At 35.0% G+C, this 13,003-nt stretch overlaps 2 protein-coding genes across 2 annotated transcripts; one reads left to right on the top strand and one right to left on the bottom strand.

Annotated features, from left to right (window-relative positions):
• The first annotated feature begins 357 nt into the window (after positions 1-357).
• On the top strand, positions 358-3,132 carry LOC114754142 (uncharacterized). Its single transcript, XM_028942902.1, has 2 exons — positions 358-1,428; positions 1,498-3,132. Exons 1-2 carry the CDS (start codon positions 358-360, stop codon positions 3,130-3,132), a joined length of 2,706 nt encoding a protein of 901 aa, XP_028798735.1.
• A 2,219-nt stretch (positions 3,133-5,351) lies between these two features.
• Positions 5,352-8,072, bottom strand: LOC114754141 (uncharacterized). Its single transcript, XM_028942901.1, has 2 exons — positions 7,002-8,072; positions 5,352-6,932 (listed from the first exon to the last, which is right to left on the bottom strand). Exons 1-2 carry the CDS (start codon positions 8,070-8,072, stop codon positions 5,352-5,354), a joined length of 2,652 nt encoding a protein of 883 aa, XP_028798734.1.
• Positions 8,073-13,003: the final 4,931 nt, after the last annotated feature.

Here is a 13,003-nt window from a genome sequence, read left to right as displayed (position 1 = left end):
TACTACAGGTCCATGTTTCACTTTTGATGATCTCCCTCCAGAAAAATAGAGAGACAGACTCCATGAGTTCGGGCATGGATTGACCTGCAGCTTGCCAGGCATGATGCAACTCTTGAAGAAGTTCTTACATAATTTCTCTCAAGACAAACAGGAACACTAAGAGAATGGTATCAAAGTCTCAGTGATTACCAGAAGATGGCAGCAGCCAGAGTTGATAATGCAGGAACTCTTTTGGGACTCATTCACAAGGAATTCATTGGTGATTTCTAGATCATTGACAAAAGGCATCGTCAAGAATACTTCGAGATGAAATGCTGTTCTTTGGACAAAAGAGACTTGCAGAAACATTTTCAGAGAATGTCTGAAAAATATTACATGCTTGGAGGAGCTAATGATGTCAATCTCAGGCATACTTTTATTGCCTCTCTTCCAGATGAACTGCAACCAGAACTTCATAGAGCTATCAATGCACTCCACAGAAACATGGCTGACATTTCCATTGGAGAAATATATCAGTTGGCATTAGCAACTGTGGATAACCTCTGTGAACAACAGAAGTTCTTCAAAGGAATGCTGAAAGGACAGTCAAAGCTCAGGCATGCTTGCAAGAAACCGCATCTGAAAATAAAGTGCAAAGATGATAAAGATTGCTCTTGTTCTACCAAGAGAAAATCTCATTATCGTCGATTCAGATATCCAAAGGGTTCTTATTCTAGGAGAAGATCCAGAAAGCCTTTCTTGAGATATTTTAAGAGGCGCAAGCCTTATTCAAAGAAATCTGACCGATGTTACGTATGCAAGAAAAAAGGACATTTTGCAAAAAATTGTCCTAACAAGACAAAAAAGGATGTGAAGATGCTGGAACATTTGCAGACTGTTCTCATGATCAACGAAGATGAAGATATAGAATCTGTGATTGAAGAACAAGATGCTCAGAATGAAGAAACACAATATGTTCTTCCTTTCTCTGAAGATGAAGAATTTGATTCTGAATCCTTATCCCAAGAAGATGATGATCCTCAAGGGTATTTATATTCCCTTGAACAGCCTGTGCATCCGTCTTCTTTCCTTGGTTCCCTGGCTTCCCAGCCAGATCACAACAAAGTCACTCCCAAGCCAAATGTCAAAATTCATATCCTTCCAGGAAGATATGAAAAGCCAATTCCTGTTATTGCTTTTATTGATACTGGAGCATGCAGAACCATCATGAATCCTGATATTCTTCCTTCTGAAGCATGGATCCCTTGTGATCAATTTTTCCTTACTGCTAATTCAAAACCATTCAAGATTGAATGGATCACTCGCAGGAAGATTGGTATTCAATTCTTTCCAGGATGTGTTCTATGGATGAAAGTTCTTGGTAGTGATCTCCCGGGGAAAGATATTCTTATTGGATTCGATACTTATTACCATACTAGGAATCTTCAAGTCTTGCCTAAAGGAATTAGATATAAAAATTTCTTTAGTGCATATACTGAAATTCCTAATCTTTTTTAGATCCAACAAGCACCACCAGGATATGAAGATATTCGAGATCATCTTCTCAAGTTTTGCGCTGATAGTCATCAACAGTTCTCTCATCCATTTCCATTATGGAAAAATCAAGAGTTTTTCATAAAACTCCCCTTCAAGAAGAATGAAGATATTAGTCCCACAAAAGCCTCTCATCCAGGAATGAATCCAGAAGATCTCAAACTCGCTAAAGAAGAATGTGCTGCACTTCTCAAACAAGGCCTTATTGAACTAACAAAATCTAATTGGGCTTGTCAAGCATTCTATGTTGAAAAAAGATCAGAAATCAAAAGAGGGAAGAAAAGGTTAGTCATCGACTATAAGCCTCTTAATATTTTCCTTCAAGATGACAAATTCCCTTTACCAAAGCCCAGTTCACTTACAGTCCATCTTAAAGATGCAAAAATCTTTTCCAAGTTTGACCTCAAAGCAGGATTTTGGCAATTGGGTATTCACCCAGAAGATCGACCCAAAACTGCTTTATGTATTCCAAACGCCCAATACCAATGGACTGTCATGCCATTTGGGCTTAAGGCCGCCCCATCACTGTTCCAAAAGGCCATGACCAGAATCTTTGAACCTATGCTTGATAACCTCCTCATTTACATTGATGACCTTTTACTTTTCTCAAAAGATGAGGATTCCCATAAACTTTTATTAACCCAGTTCGGGGAAATAATTGAAAAATATGGGATTATGTTGTCGGCAAAGAAAGGAGAAATAGGTGTTAAGAGCATAGAGTTCCTTGGAATGCATTTTGAAAATGGTCAATATTATCCTGGACCACACATTATAGAAGAATTACTCAAATTCCCAGACGATAATCTCACAACAAAGCAAATCCAACAATTTCTGGGGATTATTAATTATCTTCGGGATTTTATCCCTCATGTGTCAAATCATACCAGCCAGCTGTCCAAACTTCTCAAAAAGAATCCTCCCGCGTGGGGGACAGAGCAGACCTCAGCTGTCAAGACCCTTAAAAGAATTGCACAGCAACCACCTCCTTTAAAGATTCCTGACAAGGGACTGCGAATCCTCCAAACTGATGCTAGTGATGACTTTTGGGGAGCTGTCTTGATTGAAGAGATAGATGGAAAGAGATTTTACTGTGGACATGCAAGCGGACAATTCAAAGAGTCAGAAAAGCATTATCATGCTACCTACAAGGAGATCCTTGCTGTCAAAAGAGGAATCGAGAAGTTCAGCTTCCATCTCAGTCCGTATCAATTCAGAGTAGAAATGGACAATACGTCTTTTCCAAGAATGCTTGATCCCAAGGGAAAGACTTTGCCAGACAGCCAATTACTCCGGTGGAAAGACTGGTTCTCTCGCTATAAATTCACCATCCATCATCTCAAAGGTCACCAGAACATCATAGCAGATTTCCTCACAAGACCTCAGAAAGTTTCCCAGCCTCCGAAACTCTTGTCACTCTCCAGACCTCAACCTCTTTTCATCCTAACCATCTCTGAACCAGAAATGCCTCACAGAATGAGAGCCACCATTTTCCCTCCTGGATCCCGTCCTGAATCTCCAGCAGATGTCCAAAACCTTGCCACGAGCACCATGTTCTACTGGCTCCACCGTGTTTTTGTAGACACCGGAATTCATCCTTAACCCCAGCACTTTGATGCCGATGCTCCTTACCTCACTGTTCCCATCATCAAAGGACCCATACCAGAGGAACTTTTATGGTACATCTGGTCTGTCTCAGCCAATTATACCTGTGCCATAGCCTTCTCAGCTGTAGTCGTTCATGATCACCTGAATGACTTCAGAAATGAAAATTCTCCTCTTACCTCACTCTTTGAGATGCTTGCTCCTCTTCCCTACTGGAGAGGAAAACTTTGAAAAATTCTCAAGGAACATAATATCTGGGACTTACCAACTCCCAAACAAAAAAGATTTTTCTGTCTGTATACCTTTTTCAGGAACTATGGTATAAGTGCTAACCAGAGGCTTTACACAGACAACCATCTGATCCTTCAGGTCACCACCCCCTCATGGCCAAGAAAGGAAGCATTATTAATGGAAAAAATTGGGAAGACATTAACTGCACTAAACCAGCCTGACACAGGAGAAGACACTTCGTGCCTTTCTCTTGGACCTTTCCCTCCAATCTCACCGTCAGCCAGCAATACAACACTTGAAGAATTCCAGAGAGATTTCATCATGAGTGCTGTCAGACCTCCACTAAATAGGTCACAGGTCCCTCCACAGACAGAAGCCTCTGAAGACCCTTATCAAGAAGACTCACAGATCCAACTCACTCAGCCTGAAGGACTCTATCTCCCTCAGCCAAGTTTCCAGCCACAACTCCCATTCCTTGCAGGAGAATCCCAGGATCCTAACCAAAATGACCCTAATCCGGAGCTCGAAGACTATTACTACTCAAGGAGACACTATGACTCAGATGACCCTGACCCAGAAGGCATCATGAACCTATCCCCTAGCCACGAGCCTATTTATAAAAACTAGGGAACATCATTATCAGAAAATCTCCTTTTGGGATACTCTGAAGATAAAGTGGGACCCGTCAGAATCCTACTTTATGTCGCCATCCACTTTTACTTTATTAAAGTAGTTTGTCCTGTAGTCTATTTCTTCCTCTTGTAATAAGTAGAGTAGTTACCATTATTAGGTGTCATTATGAGAGTAGTTGGTAGTTAGTAGTTGTGATTATTAAATGTTAAGTCATAATGACATCTACTATTACATCTACCCGTCATAATGAGGTGTACTATTAGGACTTTGTCATGTAGTGACCCCGAGCGTCTATATAAACCCCACTCTGCCATCAGTTACAGGCATAAGGAGTTGTATTGACTTCCTTATATAATACTAGTGTGCTTTTCTCATGAGCTCTCTCTAAATTTCTCTCTTCTTCTGAAAGCCTCACTTATAGTGTCTTTCTTCTGTCGCCAGAGATTCTAAGTATGCTCTGCACTTGCCTCTTTAAGAGGATCCTGTGCATCAGAAAATAGAATCTGACCACGATCCATGAAGGAGTGTTTAGTGACAATCTTTCCAGTTATCCTAGATCCGACATTCAAAGCTGAGAGTCCTAACGTAGCCTGTCGATGAGTTGAGAATGAGTTACCTTACCTGGACTAAAGCCTTGGATATCAGACTATGTTAGCTTGGTCTGGTTCAGCTAACACCCCGAGTGTGGTATCAGAGCCAGCACAATCTTGACAGAAGTGAGATATTATTTGTGAAGGTGAGTAAGAAGATATAATCTTATCATGAGTGAAACCTCAAACAGCCTTGAACCCGTTCGCCTTTCTTCTTCCTTCATCCCACAAAGACTTCCTTCCTCTGTTCGTAGAACTCTCTCTAGAAAAATAGAGAATCTTGTTGAGATAGATCATCTTCCTGAAGATGCTAGAGTTCAGGAAACAGATCTACCTCTTCTCAGTCCTTATAGCCTTTATCACCGTACCAACCATGTCACCAAAAATGTTAGAAACCTGATTTCCACCCGAATACCCCATGTTAAAGAAATTGTCCAGTCTACCAGACTAGAAAACTGTGGTCTTCCTGCCTCTTCCTCTGAACAATATGTCAATATTGACATACCTCAACCTTTGATCAACGAGTGGATAGCTCAAGGTTATACCCATCTCCATATTGGTGCTGTACGTCTTATCCTTACACTCTATGGGAGAAAAGGAATCCCAACCACTACTAAAGTTGCTCTAGTCGGTACTACCTATACTACCTACAGTAATGCTTTGATTGGTGCTGTCTTAACCACTCTTAGCAATGGTAGTGTCATCCTTACTATGGCCCCAAACTTCAACATCAAGCTTTCAGATCCAACTTTGACGGACAGACTAAAAATCCAATTTTTGGACATCTGCTAGAGATTCAAGACGGGATCCAGGAGGGAAAATGGTGGCTCTCATTCTGTGAGGCATTTCTGGTTCAGAGATGGTTAGGATGAAAAGAGGTTGAGGTCTGGAGAGTGACAAGAGTTTCGGAGGCTGGGAAACTTTCTGAGGTCTCGTGAGGAAATCTGCTATGATGTTCTGGTGACCTTTGAGATGATGGACGGTGAATTTATAGCGAGAGAACCAGTCTTTCCACCGGAGTAATTGGCTGTCTGGCAAAGTCTTTCCCTTGGGATCAAGCATTCTTGGAAAAGACGTATTGTCCATTTCTACTCTGAATTGATAAGGACTGAGATGGAAGCTGAACTTCTCGATTCCTCTTTTGATAGCAAGGATCTCCTTGTAGGTAGCATGATAATGCTTTTCTGACTCTTTGAATTGTCCGCTTGCATGTCCACAGTAAAATCTCTTTCCATCTATCTCTTCAATCAAGACAGCTCCCCAAAAGTCATCACTAGCATCAGTCTGGAGGATTCGCAGTCCCTTGTCAGGAATCTTTAAAGGAGGTGGTTGCTGTGCAATTCTTTTAAGGGTCTTGACAGCTGAGGTCTGCTCTGTCCCCCACGCGGGAGGATTCTTTTTGAGAAGTTTGGACAGCTGGCTGGTATGATTTGACACATGAGGGATAAAATCCCGAAGATAATTAATAATCCCCAGAAATTGTTGGATTTGCTTTGTTGTGAGATTATCGTCTGGGAATTTGAGTAATTCTTCTATAATGTGTGGTCCAGGATAATATTGACCATTTTCAAAATGCATTCCAAGGAACTCTATGCTCTTAACACCTATTTCTCCTTTCTTTGCCGACAACATAATCCCATATTTTTCAATTATTTCCCCGAACTGGGTTAATAAAAGTTTATGGGAATCCTCATCTTTTGAGAAAAGTAAAAGGTCATCAATGTAAATGAGGAGGTTATCAAGCATAGGTTCAAAGATTCTGGTCATGGCCTTTTGGAACAGTGATGGGGCGGCCTTAAGCCCAAATGGCATGACAGTCCATTGGTATTGGGCGTTTGGAATACATAAAGCAATTTTGGGTCGATCTTCTGGGTGAATACCCAATTGCCAAAATCCTGCTTTGAGGTCAAACTTGGAAAAGATTTTTGCATCTTTAAGATGGACTGTAAGTGAACTGGGCTTTAGTAAAGGGAATTTGTCATCTTGAAGGAAAATATTAAGAGGCTTATAGTCGATGACTAACCTTTTCTTCCCTCTTTTGATTTCTGATCTTTTTTCAACATAGAATGCTTGACAAGCCCAATTAGATTTTGTTAGTTCAATAAGGCCTTGTTTGAGAAGTGCAGCACATTCTTCTTTAGCGAGTTTGAGATCTTCTGGATTCATTCCTGGATGAGAGGCTTTTGTGGGACTAATATCTTCATTCTTCTTGAAGGGGAGTTTTATGAAAAACTCTTGATTTTTCCATAATGGAAATGGATGAGAGAACTGTTGATGACTATCAGCGCAAAACTTGAGAAGATGATCTCGAATATCTTCATATCCTGGTGGTGCTTGTTGGATCTAAAAAAGATTAGGAATTTCAGTATATGCACTAAAGAAATTTTTATATCTAATTCCTTTAGGCAAGACTTGAAGATTCCTAGTATGGTAATAAGTATCGAATCCAATAAGAATATCTTTCCCCGGGAGATCACTACCAAGAACTTTCATCCATAGAACACATCCTGGAAAGAATTGAATACCAATCTTCCTGCGAGTGATCCATTCAATCTTGAATGGTTTTGAATTAGCAGTAAGGAAAAATTGATCACAAGGGATCCATGCTTCAGAAGGAAGAATATCAGGATTCATGATGGTTCTGCATGCTCCAGTATCAATAAAAGCAATAACAGGAATTGGCTTTTCATATCTTCCTGGAAGGATATGAATTTTGACATTTGGCTTGGGAGTGACTTTGTTGTGATCTGGCTGGGAAGCCAGGGAACCAAGGAAAGAAGACGGATGCACAGGCTGTTCAAGGGAATATAAATACCCTTGAGGATCATCATCTTCTTGGGATAAGGATTCAGAATCAAATTCTTCATCTTCAGAGAAAGGAAGAACATATTGTGTTTCTTCATTCTGAGCATCTTGTTCTTCAATCACAGATTCTATATCTTCATCTTCGTTGATCATGAGAACAGTCTGCAAATGTTCCAGCATCTTCACATCCTTTTTTGTCTTGTTAGGACAATTTTTTGCAAAATGTCCTTTTTTCTTGCATACGTAACATCGGTCAGATTTCTTTGAATAAGGCTTGCGCCTCTTAAAATATCTCAAGAAAGGCTTTCTGGATCTTCTCCTAGAATAAGAACCCTTTGGATATCTGAATCGACGATAATGAGATTTTCTCTTGGTAGAACAAGAGCAATCTTTATCATCTTTGCACTTTATTTTCAGATGCGGTTTCTTGCAAGCATGCCTGAGCTTTGACTGTCCTTTCAGCATTCCTTTGAAGAACTTCTGTTGTTCACAGAGGTTATCCACAGTTGCTAATGCCAACTGATATATTTCTCCAATGGAAATGTCAGCCATGTTTCTGTGGAGTGCATTGATAGCTCTATGAAGTTCTGGTTGCAGTTCATCTGGAAGAGAGGCAATAAAAGTATGCCTGAGATTGACATCATTAGCTCCTCGAAGCATGTAATATTTTTCAGACATTCTCTGAAAATGTTTCTGCAAGTCTCTTTTGTCCAAAGAACAGCATTTCATCTCGAAGTATTCTTGACGATGCCTTTTGTCATTGATTCAGGAAAAAAAATTCAAAAAAAAAGAAAATATTAATATTTTATTATTATAATAAAATAATAAAATTTTATTTTTTTAAAAAAAAGGAAACAGCTTTCTGACGAATCCGGGGGAAAGTTGAAGCATTGAATTAAGAAGGAAGAACTTGGGGCAAGGAGTATTTAATGAAGAAAGAAAAAAAATAAAAGATTAGTTGGAAAAAGAAGAATAAAAGAGAGAGAGTGGGAGGCTGAACATGAGGGTATGAGAGAGAAAGAGGGAAAGAGAGAAAGAGAGAGAGAGATGGCAAGAGCAGAGCTATAGTCTTTGCGTTAAAGATAATTTAGATATATAAAATTACTTCTTTTTATCAAACTTTCTTTATGAATATTTTTTTATATATTTTAAGCTTTCTAATGACAGTATTATTATAATGATTAGATAAATTTTGAGTTTTAGGTATGGTGTAATTATTGAATTGTAGTAATAGATGACCATAGAAATTTAGAGATAAATGAGTAGTTAATTTTAATTAGTTTAGATTTGCTCATTTGTTAGTTGTTAATATTTAAATTAATTTGTTTAGTTGAGAAATCTGTTATATATGACATATATCATATTTTTACCTATTAAATTTAAATTAAATAATTTATTTGGGTTTTTTGACATATTATTAAAATTTTAATTGGTTTAGTTTTATTTATTGGGTAATTGAAGGTTTTAAAATAATTATTTTAGCTAAAAAGTTTATTATTTATGAAAAAATATATAAGATAGTTATAGCATTAAAATTTTGATTAGATTGTTTATTTATAAATATTTGAGGTACTATTAAATTTTTGATAGTTTGGTTTTGAAGTTTAAAGTTTAAATGAGATTTTTAGAATTTAGAACATAATAATTTCATATTTGAAAATTTTGAAAAATTCTTTTTATCAAAAGTAAATAATAAATTAGTTCTAAAATACTTAATTTTGGATTATGAGAGTTGCGAGAAATTTAGAATAAAAATTAAATTGAATTGAATTAAATTAAATTAAAAATTTAAGTAATATATATAAGCTTAATTAATTAATTAATTAGTTTATATTAATATGTGATTATATTAATTGTGTAGATTAATTATTGGTTGAGCAAAGGATTGACCTTGTGGTAATCCTTACTATTTCTTTGGTGAGAGATAACCACTTTCCACTTGTTATATATGCTAATATGTTGTTTGTGAGTGTTTTGATATTTTAGAATAATGATGTGTTGTTTGAAATTCAAGTAGATATGTTATACCTTTTGAGCTATGAAAATTGTCTTGTGGGATTTTTGGAGTTGTGATTGAGAAGTTTGAAAAAATATATGATTTATATTTTATGGATTATACTAAGAAAAGATTGAGACATTTCTCGTTTTATTGTGGATGATTGGTTGTTATTTGGATTTTGAATTGGTCATGTTCTACCACATGGTAAAGCTGCCATTGGTGCACATTGGTTGACTTCTTTCGTCCCCAATAGTGAGGGATAGACCTTTGTGACTTCTTATTCATCTCCCAGAGTGAGGGATAGATCTATATGTCTGATTGATCCCCATAGTGAAGAATAGACTTATATGATTTGTGTGTTAGCCCCCATAGTGAGGATTTGGATGATTGAAATTATATTCCTATGGATATATCTATATTTCTTAAGAATTAATAACTGTCCTACTTGACACTTCACAAGCACGTGTTAGTATGTATGATGAGTTGGAAAACTGGTTACTGAAACTTTTGTCTCACCCTGTGGTTTTTACTATTTTCAGGTCATAGTTCAGGTGGTGGCCCATCAAGGAAGGTTCCGGAGGCATAGTGTACTGTTATAGCTTGTATAGCCTCCCTGCTTTTGTTCTATGTGTTGATTTATTATATATTACCACATAGGGCTCATATACTCTAATATTGTAAACTAATACTTTTAATTATTACTACCTGATATGGGGAGCCGTTAAAAGGCTAGAGGTTTTTAAGACTTTGCATGTTATGCTCTTTTGAAAGTGTTGGCTTTTGACTAATGGGCTTCATAACTTATATTGAAATGATTTGTTAATTCGTATATTTGAAAATATGAGTTTGGTTTAGGCTAATGATTTAATGATATTTTTAGATTTTGGAAATCCAAGGCCCAATTAATGATTGACATTGCTCGTGATATAAGTTTATTTTTTTTAACTATGATGGTGGTTTTATAATTTTAAGATTTCTTCTTTTCTATCATAGTTAATCTTCCGAATAAATTATTTGATTTAATCTAAATAGGTTTTTGGAAGAACGATTGTCACATATGGCATTTGATGTTTAAAATCTTTGGGATGGAATTATCATTTAGGAAAAATTGCATATAGGTTCCAAGCAACACGATTTATTAATCTAAGGTTCTTTAAAATCTCAAAATGAATAGAAAATCCCGTGAGACTTGAGAGTGATATATTTTAAGTAAGAAATTATGTCATTGTCCTTGTCTCCAATTAACAAGTTCATTGACATAAATTAACAAGTCAATAGAAAGCTATCAATAAGTCAGGAAAAGTTAGTTGACAGTTAAATTTATAAGATAATATAAACTCTACATATAATAAAATTATAACAAAAGAGTATTATATAATAATCTCTAAATTGAAATCATGTGTCACCAAAGCATAGACAATAATATTAGATAAAATAATGGATTTATATTATAATTTTGTTGCAGACAGCCATTTACAAGCCCATGGGTACATATTAACAAATCAATGGGAACCTATTGACAAGTCAAAAAATGTCAATTGACAACTAAATTTATAAGATACTATAACTTTCACATAAGATAAAATTAAGGAAAATTCTTGTACTCTTTTGTTATAATTTGATCTTATGTTAAGTTTATATTATCTCATAAATTTAGTTATTAACCAATACTCTTTGACTTCTCAATAGCTTCCTATTGACTTGTTAATCAATACTCATAAGTTTGTTAATGGTTGTCCTCAACAAAATTATGATATAAGCTCATTATTCCATCTAATATTAGTGTGTATGCTTTGATCACATATGATTTCAACTTAAAGATTGTTACATAATACTCTTTTGTAATAATTTGATCTTATATGGAGATTATATTATCCTATTAATTTAGTTGTTAACTGTTACCGCATGACTTGTCAATAACTTCTCATTGACTTGTTAATTCATGCACATGAGCTTATCAATTAGGATAGGGACAATCACATAATTGTTTATTTAGATTATATTACTCTCAGGTCTCATGGGACCTCTTATTTATTTTGAGATTTTAAGGGACCTTAAATTAATAAATTGTGTTGTTCAGGGGCTGTGTGGAATTTTTCTTGTTATTTATCTATAAATATATTTGATCCTATATTTTATAAAAATATATACATATATTATTTACTAATTAATTATATATATTCATATACTTTCTCCATTTCTTATTATAAGAAACAACTACCAAAATCATATGATTTAAAATATTAATTAAATTTAGTTAAAAGCAATAAATATGTAAGATATATGCATATTTTTTCAATTATACCTTTGTAAAGTAAGCATATAAGATATAATGAGTGAAATCTTTTTTTTAGTACAACTCAGAGTATTCTTAAATCACTTTGGGCTTGAAACTAGGTTCTGTTAAGTCGGGAGCACTAAGGGTAAAAGCCTTCCCAACAAATGTATTTTTATGGAAGTGAGACCACTTACCATCTCAATCAGTAGCTTCTTAGTGATAGTGAGTGAAAATTTATTGTAAAGAGATTATCAATAGTATATATCTAATGTGGGTAAAAGTAAAAAAACTAATTTAAAATTTCAAACAATGAAGATTTATTTCTTGTACCTAAAAACGCTACTATGAGAAACAATGGAGAGAGTATCATTTATTATGTTGGCAAGAACAAAAACATATCATTCTAGTAATTTATTATTTTAAACAAAAATGTATTAAAATTGGTCATTTATCTAATTGTCATATTAATAATTTATGTTTTATTTAGTAATTTGTACATAAAAAGTGATTTTCATAACATCTATCCAAATATTTTTATTTTATTAAAATCACTTTCTCCAACTGGTTTTCATCTTTTCTCCTAAAACCATTTTTAAAAGCTAATCCAAATAACACCTTATTTTTTTGGGTGTAATTTAGGGTATTCATAAGTCACTTTGGACTTGTGACTAATTTCTGATGAGTTGAGGATGTTTAAAGTTAAAACCCTGTTAACAAGTGTGCTTCCCGAAGATTAAACTTGTTTTCTCTTCCTTACGGGGTGAGGCCACTTAGCACCTCAACTAACAGTTTGTTAGTAATAACCTCTTGTTCTTATAACACAATTCAAATAACTACATGTCAAAATTAATTATTACCTTCAGCTCAAAATATAAGCATCATATAACTAAATTACACAATTCAAAAAATTGGTTAAACTTGGTTAAAGGTAATAATTATGTAAAAAAATGCAACTTATTTTCCTAAAACATCCGTATTTATGGAGATGGTAAATGATTGAGACAAAATGAGTAGAGAAAAATAAATGAGACGAATATATAATTAATTAGGAGTAAAAATAAAAAAAAATTAAATGATTAGATAAATCTCAATTAATACTTATAAAAAAAAAATCAAGTTCCTTCAAAGACTTCATGCTTATCTTTTGAATGGGAAGGAACATAAACTAAAAGCTAAAGTCATAAGCAAACACTCTATATATGCCAAAATTAAGTATGAAATGGAAAAACTCATAGAAAAAATGACAATAAAGTAACACTTCAATTGTCACCTCAATAAGGAAATTTCATTTTAGTTTTACATGACTAAATATAAATTTTAAAATTTGTTGAA

This window comes from Neltuma alba, unplaced genomic scaffold (genome assembly GCF_004799145.2).
Source record: "Neltuma alba isolate B1F8T4 unplaced genomic scaffold, ASM479914v2 tig00010087_pilon, whole genome shotgun sequence".
NCBI lineage: Eukaryota > Viridiplantae > Streptophyta > Magnoliopsida > Fabales > Fabaceae > Neltuma > Neltuma alba.
Note: the sequence above shows the minus strand (reverse complement) of the source record. Positions and strands in the feature narration are given on the sequence as shown.

Coding starts and splice junctions, on each gene's coding strand:
- LOC114754142 (XM_028942902.1), top strand. CDS start 358: ATGTCTGAAAAATATTACATGCTTGGAGGAGCTAATGATGTCAATCTC. Junction 1,429..1,497: donor ACCATACTAGGAATCTTCAA/GTCTTGCCTAAA, acceptor AATCTTTTTTAG/ATCCAACAAGCACCACCAGG.
- LOC114754141 (XM_028942901.1), bottom strand. CDS start 8,072: ATGTCTGAAAAATATTACATGCTTCGAGGAGCTAATGATGTCAATCTC. Junction 6,933..7,001: donor ACCATACTAGGAATCTTCAA/GTCTTGCCTAAA, acceptor AATCTTTTTTAG/ATCCAACAAGCACCACCAGG.